The sequence below is a fragment of the Carex rostrata genome, chromosome 2, assembly GCF_964058835.1.
Source record: "Carex rostrata chromosome 2, lpCarRost1.2, whole genome shotgun sequence".
In the NCBI taxonomy this organism is placed as follows: Eukaryota; Viridiplantae; Streptophyta; class Magnoliopsida; order Poales; family Cyperaceae; genus Carex; species Carex rostrata.
The window spans coordinates 2,636,555-2,655,259 of record NC_135919.1 but is presented as its reverse complement, the minus strand read 5'-3'; the positions used below and the strand labels follow the sequence as shown (position 1 = coordinate 2,655,259).

Genomic DNA, 18,705 nt, shown 5'->3' with positions numbered 1-18,705 from the left:
ATCTACAGGTCAAACGGTCAATGCATCAATGGTGCCTACGTTTCGGCGAATTTTCAACCTCTAAGATACCTCATATTTTGCGTGACTTTTAGGAAAATCCCAACTGTTCAAATACGGTATGCACGAATCTCAAATCTCAAATAACACTGACCCCTACGTTACTCGAATAGGCACCTGACACGTCGGTCACGCAAAATATGAGATATCTCAGAGGATACCTGCTCCTTTTCGGTCCCCATGACTTTCACGTCAACGACGAATAAACAGTGTGGAAAACTATTTGTTCGGTCTCAAAACGGAAATTAATTTTAATACATTAAATTCATAATTTTTAATTTTTATTTATATATTAAATTTATACTTTTTAGTTAAGATTGGTATGTACTGTGGATTTGTTATTTTTTTTTTAAAGTTCTAATAGTTTATTCGAATCATTCGATTAAATTTTACATTTTCTATAAATTTTTAATATATATTTTGATAGATAGAAAATCATTGTTTTTAGATGGTTCAGAAATTTTAGATCAAGTAATTTTTATCTATCTGAAAATATAATAAAAAAATATATAATTTTATTTGCAAAATAGATTTTTATATGAAGATCATATTAAACGGTCCATATTAACTATTAGAACTTTAAAAATAAAAATATCATTCCATAAGATGAGCCAATATGAACTATAGATACCATAACCTCACTCTACAAAGTATGTGATACAGATGAGATACTCAACAAAAACTGCTCTGTTAATATCTCTACCCCAATCGAAACGACCCTTTGATCATCCTAACTACCCCTATCATTTTTTTTTTTTTTTTTTTTAGAATATCTATCAATTATTACAGGGGATGTATTAATATGTGGAAAAAGACACAAGGGGAATGGGTATGTGTTAATTTGGTTAGCTACGTACCTACTTTTATATGGTTAGCTACGTAGGGATTTTCTGTGGCAAATCATATACAGTCCAACTAAAAAGGGTCGACTCATTTAATATTATTTCCAAAAAAGATCAGGATTTATCACAGTTTATGCCCCCATGTTCCATAATTTGGGTCAAATATTTGCTTATTAATTTGTACCATTTGTTGAGCTGCATGTTGTCCATATTGCTAATTATGTTTCAATTTTTGTTGTAATATATAACACTGAAAATTGAGTCCACAGATTTTATTACAGAGTAGCAAACGTGCATGGGTCTTATTAAATGAAGCATCTATGTGTCTCATTGTATTTAGAGAAGGGTTCAAATGCCTCCATTTTTTGTGCCTTCATCATGCCTTCATTTTTAAAAATTTTAATAACTTAAAATTTAAATCTTAAAATACAAAATAAAACCGTTGGATATGAACTATATCATTTTATCTATACACATGTAAAAAATTATGGCATTTCAACTTTGTTTTGATTATCATCTTGAGCTTGTAAAAATGTATACAAATGTGGATAATTTCTAGACGTTGATTTTTCAACTTATTAATTCATATAAAAGCAAAATCAAAATGTGATCATTTTTTATGGGCATATAGAGAAAATAACATAGATTACATCTAACGGTTTTATTTTAAAGTTTAAGTTTTTAAAAATAGAGGCATGATGGAGGCATAAAAAATAGAGGCATTTGAACCCTCCTCTTCTATTTATACACATCTTGACATATAACTAATCTTGGAGAGTAGAACTAGGGTGTTTTTAAGTTCATCAAGTCTTTTGGTGAATTCAAGTCTAAAACTCATCAAATCAGCTTTAAATTACGAATTCGAACTATTGAGACTCGCCTATTTTACGAGTGATGCATTTACATGTGAAAATTTTAAACATTCGAATTAATTTAGTATAAAGTCAAATGATCAAAATTAGAAGCTTAATAAATTAGTTTTAATGTATTCATTTTTTGAACTTTTTTGACCGCTTGATTTTATACTAAATTAATTCGAATGTTTAAAATTTTCAAATGTAGACGGATTTTAACGGTTCAGATTCATCATTTAAAGCCGATTTAACGGATTTTAATCAAAAGACTTGGTGAACTCAAAGAACACCCTAGTTCTGCTCAACCTTGAAAGCGAGACAAAATGTTGGTGTACGATTAGATCAGATTGACAATTCAGTTCAATTCAATTGGTTAAAATGAACAAGAGGCGTGTTTGAATAAAATCAATTAGGTAACCTCCTATGGTCACATTTGAAGTTAAGACAACCATGTTAGTCATATTTTTTAAGGAATATTTCTGGAAAATAAAAACCATGCAGCACATCTGTCACATCATATCAGCTGTTTTCTTTTCTTTGTTAAGTCAGCATATATATTCATTGTTGCCATGTTGTTTCACGGAATTATACGGAACATATTTTGATTTCAATTCAACACCAGATTTGAGATTTCATTCTCTCTGCAGATTGTAAGGGCCTGTTCGGTAGAATCAAGGGAATGGGAATAGAAATAAGAATGCAAAATTTTTGAACTGATTTTTACTATTTATGTGGGAAAAAAAAATTCAATCTAAGGGCCTGTTCGGCGGAGGCTTGGGAATAGGAATAGGTATAGGAACGGAAAATTTTGAACTGAAAAATTACTATTTTCGTGGGAAAAAAAAAATTCAATTTGAGTGAATTTGTTTTTTCCCACGTGAACAGTAAATGCCGAACAGGCTCTAAGTGAATTTTTTTTTCTCACGTGAACAGTAACTTCCGAAGAGGCCCTACTGGAGTGAATACAAGTAATCTCTTATTTGTCAATAAATATTATAATTAAATAAATTATGGAATGTACTTATGTACTTGAAATTTTGAATATTATAATTAAATAAATCCGGACCAATCTAACCTAAGTTGGAAAGCATGGGCCTGCTTTAGTAATTGTGTTGAGTTCTGATTGGACGGTCTAATTCCAAATAGAAATATTATGTTACCTTACACCTTGTTTGGATGGAGAGTAGAGGGAGGAATGGAAAGGAACAAAAACTTTCCGTTGAATCGTGTTTGGTTGATAAAATTATGTCGAGGTGAAGAGTACAAGAGGTGAAAGGTTTAACCTTGTATCATGATAATTAATAGAATCGGTTTCCCTTCCAAATTGGGGTGTCACGGATGGAAAGAAATTTTATTACAAATATTTTTAGAAAAAATGACACAAATGTCCAACCCTATATCTTACATATATAATTTTCATACAAATTTTTTTCCTCAAACCTACAACAGTCACCGAATTTCTCATTAACCTCCTAAATTTTAATCAACCAAACAAGAAATAAGACGGAAAAGAAAGTTAAATTTATTTTCTCTCATTAATCATCCAAACATGAAGAGGTTAAATATGTTAATCTTCATTTCTATTCCATTCCATTCCCTTCTATTATTTACCTCCCATTCCTTCCTCTACTCTCCATCCAAACAAGGTGTTAGGTGATATTTGTTATCTGTTGTTTTCCGTTGTTATAAATATATATACGTTTACGTAACTTTCATCTCGTTTAATTAATATTAATTATATTTTAATGTAATTAAATGTATTATTTATAAAGTACATAAGTTTGAATGGACAAATAGTACATTTTAAATTTTTGATTGGTTAATATCTATAATTAGGCATTTTTTATGGGGATATAAATAAGTTTTTCAAATTTCATGTACCCATAAATCATCTTGAAATTATGTATTATTTTCCTCAAAAATTTATAATATCATATTTAACCTTCTTAATTTTAAAACTCACAAATTTACTCAATTTATTAACTTTTCTATTAAAACTCATTTTAAATTTAAAAGTACCAACTTATTTTTTATTAAAATAAATAAATATATGTAACATGTTTAAGAGATATTTAGTCTTCTAATTGGCCGATTGTGGAAGTAAATAGTTTATTTTCTTACTTGTGACCCCACACACAATTGTATGTCGAATGCTATTATGTATCCATCAAAAATAGATAAATCAAACCATCTATCCTTGAAAACTGACTAGTTGGAAGAAGACTACATACTTTTAATTTTATCTAAAAGGTAAAATGGTTACTTTATAAATTGAAAATGAGTTTTTAAAATTAAAATAGGGGTACGGCTAGTATGACATAAGTGTCATATGATACTAACTATAAAATTTATTGGATAGACTTCAAACGACTAATCTAAACCGTTCAATCCGATTTAATTTATGAGTGATGCATTTACATGCAAAAAAATTATTTTTTCGAGTTATTTTAGTAACAAGTCAAGCTGTCAAAAATGTTAAAAAAAATAAATGTATTAAAATTAACTTAAAAACTCTCCAATTTGACTGTTTGACTCAATACTAAACAAATCTGAAAAATTATAAATTTTGCATATAAATACACAACTAACAAAGAAGATCGGTTTGAACGGTTTATATTCACCGTTTGAAGTTTATTTAGATTTTGAAGTTAATGTTATATAAACTGAAATAACGCTGATATCATATTAGCCAGACTCATTAAATCCAATTTGTGATGAGTTTTTAAAATTTTAAAGGGTACATAATTTAAAGGTTTTTTAGGGTATACATAAAATTCCCCAAATAAAATCTGCTATAAGGTACTAGTCTACCACCAGTTAGCTTAGCTACCCTCTCTTCCAATTGCATCACAATACAACAAATAAAAAACCAATGCCACCACGCCTGCCGGTTCGATGCTCCCTCCGCCGCACCATCGCCAAGCGCCGCCACCTCCGTCATTTCCTCTACTTCTCCTTCCTACTCTTCCTCTCCTTCCTCATCCTCCACTTAACATCCTCCATTCTTCGCCGCGCTAACTCCCTTGGTCGCTGTTGCTCTCCTCCTTCACCTCCCACTTTCCTATCATCTTCATTTCCCTGTTCTAAAATCGCCATTGTAACTCTCTCCGACGAGTCCAAGGAGTCTGAAATCTACTACCCCGGTGCTTGGAAGAGACGGTCGTTTGTCGGGGTGAGAAACGCCGTGTGGGGAAACAAAAAGACGTACGCCGAGAAAATGGGCTATGGTTTTGTTGATGCTACAACTCTGGTTGATCGTAGCCGTCCACCTAACTGGAGCAAAATACTGGCCATTCAATCGAGTCTGAGGTTTTACGACTGGGTATTTTGGAATGATGCAGTAAGTAATTCATTCATTCTTCTTTCTATGAAGTGATTCTCATAATTTTCTTTGTTTTTTTAATGTTCTTCTAATTAACAGTTTATTCCTTTGTTATTAGGATACAGTGATCACAAACTTGGACGTATCACTGGTAAGTTCTAAATACGCAAGGCAATTATATATTTAAATATTTCTTATTTTGAATAAAGAATATATATGCACAAAACTTGCACCAGTGAATTTTAGAAAAAAAATCATTTGGAAGTTGTTCTCACTTGTGAGGTTTTCTTGTAGGAGAGTATATTGTTTGGACTTATTGGACATGGTGATATCCAATCAAGCCCTGATCTTGTTGTGACAGAGGATCTCAATGGGGTGAATTCTGGTAAATCTCATACGTTCATTTTAAATTGACTGGAAGTGAAATCACAGTGCCCCGTTTCAATTCATGAATTGTTAGTATCTGATAGGAACTTGTTCTTCCATTTTCATTTTCTCAAATTGGGTACTTGGTAGTGACCGTTTCATGCTTAGGGGTCCCACTTTTATTTACATTTCCAAGATTTGTTTCTCGTACTATGCATAGCGTATATTGACCCATACTATGGATCAATAGTTTTATTTTTAAAGTCCAAACAATTGATCTGAACTGTTTCACATGATCTCTATAGATCAAGTTTACATTTTTTTTAGAATTTTATTTTGTATATTTCTATAAAAATAGTAAAATAATTCTAAAAAAATGTAAAACTTTGTTTTCAAGTACATATTCATATATATAGAGATCATGTACATTGAACGGTTCAGATCAACTGTTTGGATTCTATAAACGCAGATATTAATCCATAGTATAGATTAATCTGCGCTATGCATAGTACCATAGTCTTCCTCCATGCCAGTTAATTATAATTGTTGCCTTGTTCTTTCAAGGGGTCTTCTTTATACGCAAATCAGAATGGAGTCAGAGATTTCTAGAAAAGTGGTGGAATCAAACTTCTTTCGTGCAATTTGGTTCAACAAAGAGTGGTGACAATGCTGCTCTGAGTCACCTAATAGATCATCTTCCCCAAGAGGAATTACAACGCCATGTTATCATTTCACCAATGCAATGTTTGTTTAATTCTTACCCTTGGTACCCATCCTGGAAGTCGTACCATCTGCTCCTCTCTCCCATGAAGACTTGGCAAGGTATCTATTTAACTTTTAGTAATTTCTTTTTGTGATTTTGTAATTACAAAGAGTGCATGCATACATGATGGATGTGCTCCTACCAGGAGATACATGTATGTAGGGATGTAAATTTGTGTTGTGCTGTGTCGTACTGTGATGTGATCAAATTAGAAGAGATAATCATGTACGGCATGTGAATAGTCACAGCTTGTTAGTTACGCCACAACCACATGTGTTGTGTCAAACGCAACTGGTCATATATATGTATCTATTTTTTTCGTAATTTAAGTTAGTTTATTCAAGATTCATCATTCGATCAAGATCTAACGGTACTTCTGCCCACGTGTGACCACGTGCAATGACGTGACCAAACCAATTCATGTGATGTGTCGTACCACGTCATTTTTTTAAATAATGATCATGTCATGCGAATGATCACGGCACATGACCGGTATATGTGCCGTGTTGTGACAGATCTGTACTGTATCATGATGTATCCAACTACAGCATGACTTTTTTACATCCCTACCTGCATGTGTGGTTTATGAGCTGTCACTTTATTTTTCTTCTCTCTTTCTATTGTTTGATTGATTCTTATAAACATCTCTAGTCACAATTTTTTTTTTTTTTAAATTGAACTTGTTGCAGATTGGCTAATAAATTATATTCATTTGCAAAAAGTAATTAAATATTGTTACTATGGTTGAGATTTGAAACTAACCTGACAAATTCTTTTTTGCCCCTTTAGGAGTATATTCGGATGGAGACTTCATGGTGCACTTGGCTGGCTTAGATAACAAAAGTGGATGGGCATTAAAATTTCTTCAAAATGTGTAAACTGAACTGTAACTACCAATAGACAGTAAGCTGATCGACATGCATGCATGCATCTATTTTGAGCCCTTCGATTACTTGTAAATGCATATAGATATTTCAACAAATTAAGAATGAGAATCTAGTGTTTAATTCCTGGATTGTTTGCTGAAGGTATTTATAAAATTATTTGATATAAGATGTTTATTTGTACATAAAGAAAAATGGTACTTACTTGGCTTTGCTTCTGAAGAAAAATGATGAGCATTTACTAGACATAAAACGAGTAGCCTCTAAAATAGTGCTATATTTAAATCCAGTATATATATGTTATGTAAATCTTTGATATTTTATTATAAATTAAGATGTACAACAAGAATCATCGTTTTTAATGGCAAGAAATTTTGGGTTAGCGATCGATGCAAAATATTATAAAAAACGTAGTATCCAAATCGTTTTTCATATATAAAAACAAAATTTCAAGAGACGCATATTAAAACACGCTACGTATTTTTTTCCTTTTTCAAAAAAGAATAAAATAGATATTTTGTAAATTTAAATAAGTTTTATATAGAAAAGACAATAAAATGAGTAAATTTGAGAGTTTTTGAAATTTAGAAAAGTAAATATGATATTATAAACTTTAGAAGGGCGAATACGAAAATTTCAAAAAATTTGAAGGGTGTATATACATAAAATCTCCCCAAAAAGTGGAGAACAATTGTTGCTTCCATGAAGTATGCATTGACTATTGACTCTTCTAAAAGAAAAGTGGAACAAAAGGGGAAAAAAAGGGGAAAAAACAAAAAGGACTTTAAATATCACATTGACTCAAACGAGCGACGTATTTTTTTTCCTTTTTCAAAAAAGAATAAAATAAATATTTTGTAAATTTAAATAAGTTTTATATAGAAAAGACAATAAAATGGATAAATTTGAGAGTTTTTTGAAATTTAGAAAAGTAAATATGATATTATAAACTTTAGAAGGGAGAATACGACAATTTCAAAAAAATTGAAGGGTACATATATAAAATTCCCCCAAAAAGTGGTGAACAATTGTTGCTTCCATGAAGTATGCATTGACTATTGACTCTTCTAGAAGAACTTTCCGCATTAAACTTGTACCTTACATTCATCATTAATTGTCAATTCTTCTAGATCAAATATATGAATCACATTTTTCACGCAAACAAAATTAAGGAGAAAAAAAAAACAAAAAGGACTTTAAATATCAAAGAAAAGTGGAACTCTAGGTTCTAGAGAGATCATATATACATTTTCTCTGTCTTTCTATTGACTAATTATATTAGATATTTATTAGAAGATACATCGACGAAAGAATTAATATTGAGAGGCAAAATAATCATTGATGATTGTTGATTATATATACCTAACATACTCGATTTTATGAAAAACAAAACTAAATAGAGCATATATATATATTATTCGCTTTTTAGATAGGTTACAACGAGGGATATGAATCTGTTGTCATCCTTCAATATTATGAAATCTCTGTTTTTCTCAATCCAGCTATCGAATTGTTTCGAGATACGTACGTGCACAGAGAAACCAACTATTTTGAAATATGTGCATAGAAAATATTGAACGGCTCGATTCGGAAAAACAAGAATTTCAGAGTTACTGTTCTCAAATTTCGGATCGTAGCAGATTTATTCCTACAACGAGAATATTGCATTGGATGTTTGTATCAACAAATATTGTAATATTATAAGATTACATTAAGTAAACAAGTTGACGGCACTTATTTGAATCCAATGGTTGAAGCGTGGAAAACCTGAGTAACCCAAAATAAGCTCCAAGCCACACCAAAGAAATTTAAATTCAACAATTCAACTATTTGGTCGGAATATGCTAGCATGCTATGCATAGCATAGAGCCCCTCCATACAATATCTTGGATTTCGACTTTTTAAAATTCTAACGGTCGATCCGAACCGTTCATCTTGTTCTTCATATTAATATGTGTTTGGTAAAAAGTAGTGCGGATTGGTTCATACTATGAATTATTATTTTGTTTTTAAAATTCTAACGGTCGATCCGAATTATTCAGCATGATCTCGATATGAATATGTATTTGCAACCAAATTTTACATTTTTAGAATTTTTTAATTATTTAAATAGATAAAAAAATTCATTATTTTTGAATGATCCAAAATTCTTTAGATCAAGTGATTTTTTAACTATTTAAAAAAAATATATATATTTTTTCATATAAAAATCATATTAAATAATTTAGATTAATCATTAAATTTTTCAAATTAAAAATATCAATCCAGCATGATCTAATATGCACTACGCAGAATAATAATACCATAGCCCGACTCTACAAAATAAAATATGTGAATAACTGAATAGGATAGAAATGACTAAATGAGATAGTTAATCTATGTTACCTCGATACTTCTATATTAGAGTCATACCCGTATCGGACATCGATATGCATCTGATACGGCACCAATACGTATCCGATACGCCAGCTGACGTATAAGCTTACGTGGTGTATCTCTAACTTCTTGATACGTCTCCGATACATGCTAATAACTGTGCGATACGGCTATTTGAGTTCGGAATACGGCAGGGATACGTTTCTGCTAACTGCTTTACTGCTGCGCTGCTTTTTGCAGTAATTTCTATTTTAAAGGACGGCCCAACAGATTGATTGACTTTTCGGTCCAAGATACCCTTCTAAATAAATGAATTAAGCTTGTTTCGTGCGTCATTCGAACTCACACCATCTGATTGAGTGCCACCATACCAAATCCTCTTATGCGGTAAACATCAGTAACAATTATATTTACTTTCTACTTCAAGTTAAGTTTTTAGTTTCTTTTTACAATTTTTATTAAAATTATTATTATGATTAATCTAAATAATATAATTAAAATATTATATATAATAGCCGTATCGTATTCTTAATTTTTAAAAATTGCCGTAACGCAGTATCCGTATCATATCCGATACGATACCCGTACTCGTATTCATGCAACATAGTAGTCAATAAAAAAAACTGCTCTGTCAATATCATGAACCCAATTCGAACGATCACTAGCTATTAAACCGGTTCCGGTTCGCTCCCCCTTGAATCTAAAGCGCCTGATTAGCCAAGTCTAAGTTTCTCCTTCTTCCTAAATCAAAAACCCTGGCAACGCGAGAGAGGCAACTGAGTGAATTTGACAAGGTTTAAAGGAGGCGCTGAAATTTTTGGATACAAACTGGGTTTAGAAAATAGTAGTTGGGTTTAGGAAATAATAAAAGGTGGGCTGAGTTAACGGGCCGAAGATAAGAATTAGAAGTTACAGTAATTAGTATGAATTAGAAGCATAATTTACTTTACTAAATTGCTAGGCGGTGATCCCTGTTTTGGTTTTATATAGAATTGGATACATCTGTTTCTACATGAGAAATATTATTAAAAGGTTTGTCGGTTGTTCTTTTATCTTTCTTCTTTCTCTTCTATTTGTTTTTATTTTCTTTACCTTTGCACTTCTTTTGATCAAAACAAGTTCCACTTAGGTGAGATATTATAGAATTAGGTTCATTTTTGGCAATGATTCCGAACAAGAAGAGTTCCCGAGTGAATTGGGCAGAGTTAAATCCCGATCTGCTGCATATCATCTCCAAAAAGCTTTTCGACATCTCCAGCTTCATCTGCTTTCGTGCCGTTTGCAAGAGGTGGCGTTCAGCCACCAGTCTTTCTGATCCTCCTCTGCAATTCCCATGGCTTATTGATTGGCCTTGTTCTAAAGGCAAACTAGACTTCACTTTCAGATTTTATTCCATTAACACTCAGAAAACTCACACCTTTGAGGTCCCTGATGCTCACATCTATGGACCGTCTGATGGCCGTGTGATGCTTTATGAATGCTATCGATGTTCCCGAGAGTGTCAGTCGTTTCTCAACCCTCTTTCCTGGGAAGAGCAATTTCTTCCAGTTGAGGTGCCAGTGGATTATGTGAGACCCATTTCTCTATCGTGTAAAAACTTAAAACCTTCTGTATTTTATTACCAGGAGGAGAATTCACGTTATAGGTTTTGCTCGTGGCATTCTGAGAAGAGCAAATGGACAAAGACGAGATTTCCCCGTACAAGGATGGTTGCATTCTATGATGACAAGTTCTTCGTTGCTGAGCCTAGCAGTAAGAGAATTACGGTAATTGTCGAAGCAAGTGGAGTTGTGTTACCTGACATACCGCATCCTAGTAGAGATTTTAATCTCTACAATGGGTACCTGATTGCAACTGATGATGGTTTGTTGGCTGTGGAAATCTCCATACTTGTTTCATCGGCTCGAGAACAGTGCGAGTTTGATGTGTACCGGCTCGAGAATTATCCCCAGAATCCGCATTGGAACAAATTGAATGGAATTGGGAACTTGATGGTGTTTGTGGACAAGAACAGTGGGTTCAGCTTGAAAGCCAGTGACTTTGGTGGGGGATGTAGAGGTAATTGCATCTATTTTATCACTAAAGAAAATAAGTCTAATCGGTATGGTAGTGAACATGTGATAGGTAGGTTTGACATAGGGTTAAACAAAACCGAAAAGATGTTAACACCACACTGGTTCGGCAATAGGACCTGGGAAAGACAGGCTGCTTGGTTTATGCCTACACTCAACTAAAGCTTCAAAACATATATCAGTGATGTATTTTGAGTACTGGTGAGTAGTCACTGACTCTCTACTGTTATTATAATGTAATAGGCCATCTAGTTAGTTAGTTGGAGATTTGAGGGTTTTTTGTTCTCTCCAATTTCTGTTTCATATGAACATGTTAGAACATAGAAGAACTATGTTGATGTATGTACTTAATCGTGTTTGCTCATTTGATTTTTGAGATAAGAAGGATGACATTTATGACTAAATTGTACTAGTATTATATTATGGTTGTGCTTGTGCTGTTTTCCAAATTATTTTATTGATCTTGTCTGGAACATTCAATTTGCTAATTTCACAACATTAACATATCTTTATTGGAAACATATCTGGAATGATGGTTAAATTGAAGAGGGAATTGCATACATCTCCCTTAAAAGTTTCAATATTATGCATTTCTTCTCCAAAATCAGTAATTACCTCTTCTTCTTTTTTTCTCTTTTTTTTTAATTTGTGACAACTCACATGTTTGTCTTGTATAACTCTATAGAGGAGGGTTCAAATGCCTCCATGTTTTTGTGCCTCCATCATGCCTCCATCTCTCTCCATCATTTTCAAAGTTCAAACAGTCGATCCGAACTGCTCAACCTAACTTCCATACTAAAATATGTTTGGAGACCAAATTTTATATTTTTAGGAATTTTTTTACTATTTTTTTAGATAGGTACAAAAATACTGTTTTTAGATGGTTCAGATTTACTGATTTTGTACCTATCTAAAAAAATAGTAAAAAAATTTCTAAAAATATAAAATTTGGTCTCCAAATATATTTTAGTATGGAGGTTAGGTTGAGCGGTTCGGATCGACTGTTTGAACTTTGAAAATGATGGAAAGAGATGGAGGCAAGATGGAGGCACAAAAACATGGAGGCATTTGAACCCTCCTCAACTCTATAATATATCAAATATATCCAAAAAGAATTAAACAATGATATTTAAAACTCTAGAATTCACTTATGGACCATTATACTGTTTTCTTTCTTTCTTTCCTCTCTCTTTCTCACCGTTGAGTGGCTGCTCCTGTAATACTATAATTTAATATCATGAAACAAAATCGGAAGGAAACATAATGAATTTGTGATGTCCATTTTCAAGTGTTGCTTGCACTGGTACCCAAAAAAAAAAAAAAAAGTTAGAAAACCACAATTCATAACATAAAACTTGCAACAAGAAAAGGGACACCACACCAATCAGTTGAAGCAGCAGTTTGACGGACACTAATTAAATGGAGCAAGCTGTAATTTTTTTTTTTTTTTTTATAAATGAAGGAAGCAAGTTGTTTTACACATTTGATTACACATATCATTAGACATCAGGGAATAAGAATATAAGCGGAGCAGGCTGTCAAAAGCAAGAAGGGTAAAATGGGAATTTATAAAAAGTATGATGGATAGGATAAATATATTAGTTTTCAAAATTTTAAAAGATAAATATATAATTATTGATTTTGGAAGAAAAAATACGTAATATTGAAACTTTTGAGGGGATACATGAAATCTCCCCTTCTATAAAATATACATAAAATTCCATCTTCAATAAATGGTCCAAAAAGTATATTTGGACGGTCTAGTCCAAAAGGCTTTAGAGCCCAACTTGCATTAAAACCCATAAAGTACAGTGATTAGCAAATATCAAAAGGAAAACCACAAAACAAATGACAAAAATCTTCACTCAAAAATTATGATAAGAACTTTCTTTAACAAATATTTTTTTTGTTAATTAGAAAACGCTATTGCCAGTAGCAAGGTTCAAGTCAGCTATCCATCTTTAGTTTGGAAATATGTTCGCAAAAACATGAAATAAATCTCATCTTATCTAATCAAGAAAATTGATAAGAGCTCTAATCATATGTGGTTTCTGAAGGGCATGCTTCATAAATCATAATCGCCTGCATACAAAGAGAGAATAGAGAAAAAAAAGGAGAAATATAACAGAGCAATTTAACGGAGCTTTTCCTTTTTCTATCTCAGTGTCAACTTTTCTGGATACTATAACGGGTAAATTTGATAGTATCCAACTATCCATTATTGAGAAAGAACTAAATCCATTAACTTCCAAAACAAGAAAAAAGAACTACCGGTGCTATATAGAGCCACCAGTGCTATATTAAAATATGGAAATACAAACAGGAGTTCATATTTAATCTCCTTTTATACCATTAAATGAGGAAAAAGAAAAGAATGAGAAAGAATTGAAAGATACAGCAAAAGACAAATAAACCACAAAATAACAAGCATAACCAAAGTAGATAAAAATTTAAAAATAATAAACACCCTTTTATACAAATCCCCTTCCCAATGTTTATTTTATCCTCAACACTGCTCTTTTGCAAATCTCAACCTTGACGCGTTTAATTAGTCGCTCTATCTACAAAACACAAACATGAAAGATATATAAATAAGCATTGTAGTACTGAACTTGTTATGTGTTGAAATTTGATACTAAAATCCTTGGGTTTTCTTCGTTATGGAAGAAATCATGTGCTGAACATAAAATCTGTAAAATTTGTACAATTTGTGAATGCAATACATGATGCAAATTCGTATCATCTCAATCTGTTTTGACTTTCATATTTGAAAATAAATAATCTGTCCATATTTTTTTTATATAAAGACAGATAGTCATCAATTAAGGTGCTTAGAAAGACCAAATTCTCAGTTTTGTTAAACATCTAACAATTTGTTACATTGTTAATTAAAAAACAAGAATTGCACAAACAAAACATGGCTATTACTTTTCTAATTTTATATAATGTGAAGACAATCAGGTTTCATTAATTCGTAGGAATTAAAAGTTGATTAATGGGCGGGTGGGTGGGTCCCATGTGGATGTGGTGCATTATTTGGAAGTTTTGGGCACGGGATTCTACTATTTATATTTTACTCAATTAATTCTTCATTCACTTCTTTTAGTATTGAATAAGTGACACGCTGTTTGAGGATTGCAAAGGGTTTTTGATAACAAAAAATAAAATAAAAATAAATGACACTCTTGAAAAGACAGTCGCTGAAACTAGAAGTCTTCTCTGCTACAGTATTCAATTGATATATAAGTTTGTTTTGAAACTACAAGTCTTCGCTGCTAACATAAGAGAAAAGGCTCGGAACATTTTATTATAAGTTTGTTTTGATTCAATTGATATACCTTGCTTTTATTTATTTGCCTATTCATAGAAAACAGCTAATTTTATTCATTTGCAGTGTTTATGTTAAGACCTTGAGAGATCACAAATTTCGTGATTTCTCGAGTTTACCAGTTCACCATTCTCTTGAATTTTCACTAAATTGACAGTGATGAAGCACTTACAATGACAATCACATTACTGACTTCCATCTTCAGTCAGTGTAATCACTCTTTATTTGCTGTCAAATGTTAATTTAAATAAAATGCTAAATTACAATGAACATCACTGAATGAAGGTTATGTACAATGACAAGTGGTGCACGATTCAGTAAATGAGCATCTGAAATTTGTTTCCTTGCTCATCTTTTTTTCTAAAAAAAGAAAAAAGTAGAAATAGAAATGTACAGTTGGGACAGCCAATTGACTATCAGTTAACCTGTTCTAGAGATCCGGGTTACCGACAACTTGCTCATCACCCGACTCCGACCTGTCTTCACTCATCTCATCATCGCTCAACTCTTCATCATCAACCGCACCAACGTCTTCAGGTTTTGCATATCTTTGGCAATATTCTAACATAAAAGAAAAAGTGAAACCTGAGTGTTAAATGAAGAACTAAACAAAATTAAGGAGTGATTTACAAAATGACCCTCCTTCTATACAGTAACCACAAAAGTGACCTCTTTAAAACTGATACGCAAAAGTGGGCCCTCTGTCTGATTACAATTTTTTTTTGTGAGGGCCTTTTCAAAAAAAGTTCCTTTGTTCAATGGATGCTAACAGCAGGGGCGGATCTAGGTGTATATTGAAATTTACTTGATTTTTCATTTTTTAATGAACATTTAGTGATTGTGGAGACCTCATCTAAATTTTCTAGTTCTATCCCTGGTTGACAGTAATCAAAAGGACACAAAATATAACATTATTTGTCTTCAAAATTGACAGTGAAAACCTGATCAATAACAAGTAGTTAACGTAAAAATTTTAAAAAAAATCACCTTTCACTTTCTGTTCATATGCAGCTCGATCACGCATCAATAGTGCGGCTGCCTCTCCATTTAACGGGTCTGACGGGTTCGGGTACAGTAGTAGTTGAGGGAGGAAAACTTCGAATACATTCACAAGGTCTAGAACATGTACAGATCAAATTTCATCATAATAACTGTACACTTGAAAAAATGTATGTTTTCTAAAAAGTAAGGCTTCATCACTGGAATCATTTTTTTTTCTGTTCTATAATTTATTTTTTAAATGGCTGTTCTTTAATTGTCTGAAAAAAAAAATTAATCAGATTTCGATGTGTCAACTAAGTTTTCTTAAACCTTAGTTAATCGATTTCCATCATAAATTGGTGCTGTCTGGTCTTCATATAAAATGGTAACATTCATCCGATAAAGTAAAAAATACAGCCATAAAGTAAAAAAAATTAACTAATACCAAACATGGGGCTCCAAGTTTGATTGATAACATCCAAGCAGACAGATCCAGACCTAAGTATTAATTACAGAAAAAAAAAAAGTCAAATAATTAGCATTTATGTAACTTCAACAAGCTAATCAGGGACAAAGAAAACAGCATATACCTTACTGTCTCAATTGACTACACACAGCCTAGATGGTACCAAACCAGCTATACACATTTAATCAAAGAAAAACCAAACTTCAATAAAAACTTGTACCAAACTTATATTTGGTTGAGGTCTAAAGTTATATCCCATGGCTTAATTTATTAAGAAATAGTTTCGACTAACAAAGAGAGGCGAAAAAATTGGATAGTTGGTGACAGTGGGACCGTACCTGGACTAACTCTTAAGCCACTTGGAGAGGTGGTTTAAATTTAGAGACTTAATTTTAGATTACGTCTAGTTAGGCCGGCTTAATTTCATTGTGTTTGGTGGAATAACCGAGGCATAAACCCCTTATTCCGTGGTTTAGCCCTCAACTAAACATCACCTCAGTATAGACCTGGATTTTAGATCCGGACCGTCAGATCTGTTTTGGCACAAATATTTAAGGAATTGGCCCGGGTTCTGATCGGAAGGTCTGGATCTAAACTCAAATTTGAGTTACTTGAAAGGATCCGAACTCCTCAGAAAATGGATACTGAGTACTGACAGAGAAAAGGCCAGCAAAGAAGTACCATATAAAACTTTTCAACCTCTGTATCAATCATTTACAAACAACTACAATAATTTTTGAAAAATTAATAAGAGCTCACATTTCATCGACATTGGGGTGATACATCTTATTTAAAAAACCAATGGATGGAGATTTGTAGGGATAAGCATCTGGCAATTCAACTTTAATTCTCCATACACCCTCTTGGTATAGACCTGGAATTGAAGTTTCAGTAGAAACCAAGGCAAAATTTAAAAATATAATCTATTATTATGACTTCTAAGAGGTCTTGAATTCAAATTTCAGAATTGTGAGCAAACTAAAACAAATTTCTCAGGAACAGAATTGGCACAAATGAATAATATCTACAAAACTGAACATATCAGTAAAGAAAAAAAAATGTAATAAAAACGCACCCAAATTTAGTAAATTGTATTTATCAAAGTATTAAAGTAATTGAAAATTATATATATATATATTTTTTAATATAAAACATACTCTCTTTGGGGCCATGAAAATCTACAATAAATTCGTGTATTCCATCATTCACCATCTCAACTTTATAATCGCTCATCATCCTGAAAATACAAAGAATAAAATAAATAATCAGTAAACTAAAATTCTAAAAAGAAATAAACTTGGAGAAAAAAAAAAAAGATTTTGAGTTTAAACAGCATTTTATTACAGTTTCATAAGATCCATTTCACGACGTTTGCTTGGAGACGACATCTTAAAAAGCTTTTTGCTTTTTCTTCTCTCTATAGATTGGGGAAGATAAGAGGTGAGAAGAAGATAAAAAATAAAAAATGTTCTCTTCTTGTCTCTTCTCTTCCTCCTCTTGTCAGAAAACTTTGAAGAGAAAGCCAGAAAGGTACGTGTAAAGTGGACAAACGCTACAGTATATTAGAACCTTCCCCTCCATTTTACCATAAACTGGAGAGAATTAAGATATGTTACAAGTACTGAATATTCGTTTGATATATTTTGTAAAACTGGAGAAGTCGGTTAAGAAAAGAAGATGCCACAAGCAATCAACCATTGCTCTTATTATATTTAAATTTTGGGCTTCGGTGCATTTGTACCATTGCAATTTGCAAATGCCGCTTGGTTTGGGTGCGTATCCTCTGAGATATCTCAACTTTTGCGTGATCGACGTGTCCGGTGCCTATTTGGGGTGATGTAGGGGTCAGAAATTATGTGTGCTTTGAGATTCGTGCAGAACGTATTTAAACGGTTGGGATTTACCATAAAGTCACGCAAAGTTTGAGATATCTCAGAGAATATGAATTCGCTTGGTTTTGTGGTCCAGGCGTCCAGCTCTCTGACAGTTTACCAAAATGCACCTTCTAAGTTATTATTATTACGAAAGTTTAGAGCCAAAACTGCTAAACACTGAAATCCTACAGGACTGGAGAGATCCTAAGCAACTTGGACGGGAGATGAAATGATTATAGGAAAAATGTAGAGTGAGAGACGGAAAGAAGCGAACCAATGAGCTGACGTCAAAAGTTGCGAATCTGAGTAAAGTGCACGTCTACCTCGTTGAGTTTGGGGATATTGTCTCTTATACCCTCCATAAGATTAACAATATCAACTTCATAATTAACACCTCTTAAAAGACCAAAGACAGATATATTTCTCCGATTTTTTCTTATAGCCTCCATAAATTAAAAAAAAATTCTAAACATGCCCTCCATTTTTTTAATTTGTGGAGGATATTGAAAATAAATAAAAA

The 18,705-nt window shown here is 32.4% G+C and overlaps 3 protein-coding genes across 3 annotated transcripts; 2 read left to right on the top strand and 1 right to left on the bottom strand.

Annotated features, from left to right (window-relative positions):
* Positions 1–4,585: 4,585 nt before the first annotated feature.
* LOC144548772 (alpha-1,2-galactosyltransferase gmh3-like) lies at positions 4,586–7,150 on the top strand. Its single transcript, XM_078297487.1, has 5 exons — positions 4,586–5,093; positions 5,194–5,226; positions 5,370–5,460; positions 6,006–6,263; positions 6,994–7,150. Exons 1-5 carry the CDS (start codon positions 4,626–4,628, stop codon positions 7,080–7,082), a joined length of 939 nt encoding a protein of 312 aa, XP_078153613.1. The 5' UTR covers positions 4,586–4,625; the 3' UTR covers positions 7,083–7,150.
* A 3,233-nt stretch (positions 7,151–10,383) lies between these two features.
* Positions 10,384–11,979, top strand: LOC144548763 (uncharacterized). The gene has a single exon (XM_078297481.1). It carries the CDS (start codon positions 10,628–10,630, stop codon positions 11,696–11,698), a length of 1,071 nt encoding a protein of 356 aa, XP_078153607.1. The 5' UTR covers positions 10,384–10,627; the 3' UTR covers positions 11,699–11,979.
* A 3,059-nt stretch (positions 11,980–15,038) lies between these two features.
* On the bottom strand, positions 15,039–17,748 carry LOC144568834 (ubiquitin-conjugating enzyme E2-23 kDa-like). Its single transcript, XM_078319223.1, has 6 exons — positions 17,656–17,748; positions 17,469–17,548; positions 17,071–17,185; positions 16,291–16,343; positions 15,852–15,980; positions 15,039–15,425 (listed from the first exon to the last, which is right to left on the bottom strand). Exons 1-6 carry the CDS (start codon positions 17,697–17,699, stop codon positions 15,295–15,297), a joined length of 552 nt encoding a protein of 183 aa, XP_078175349.1. The 5' UTR covers positions 17,700–17,748; the 3' UTR covers positions 15,039–15,294.
* Between the last annotated feature and the right edge of the window lie 957 nt (positions 17,749–18,705).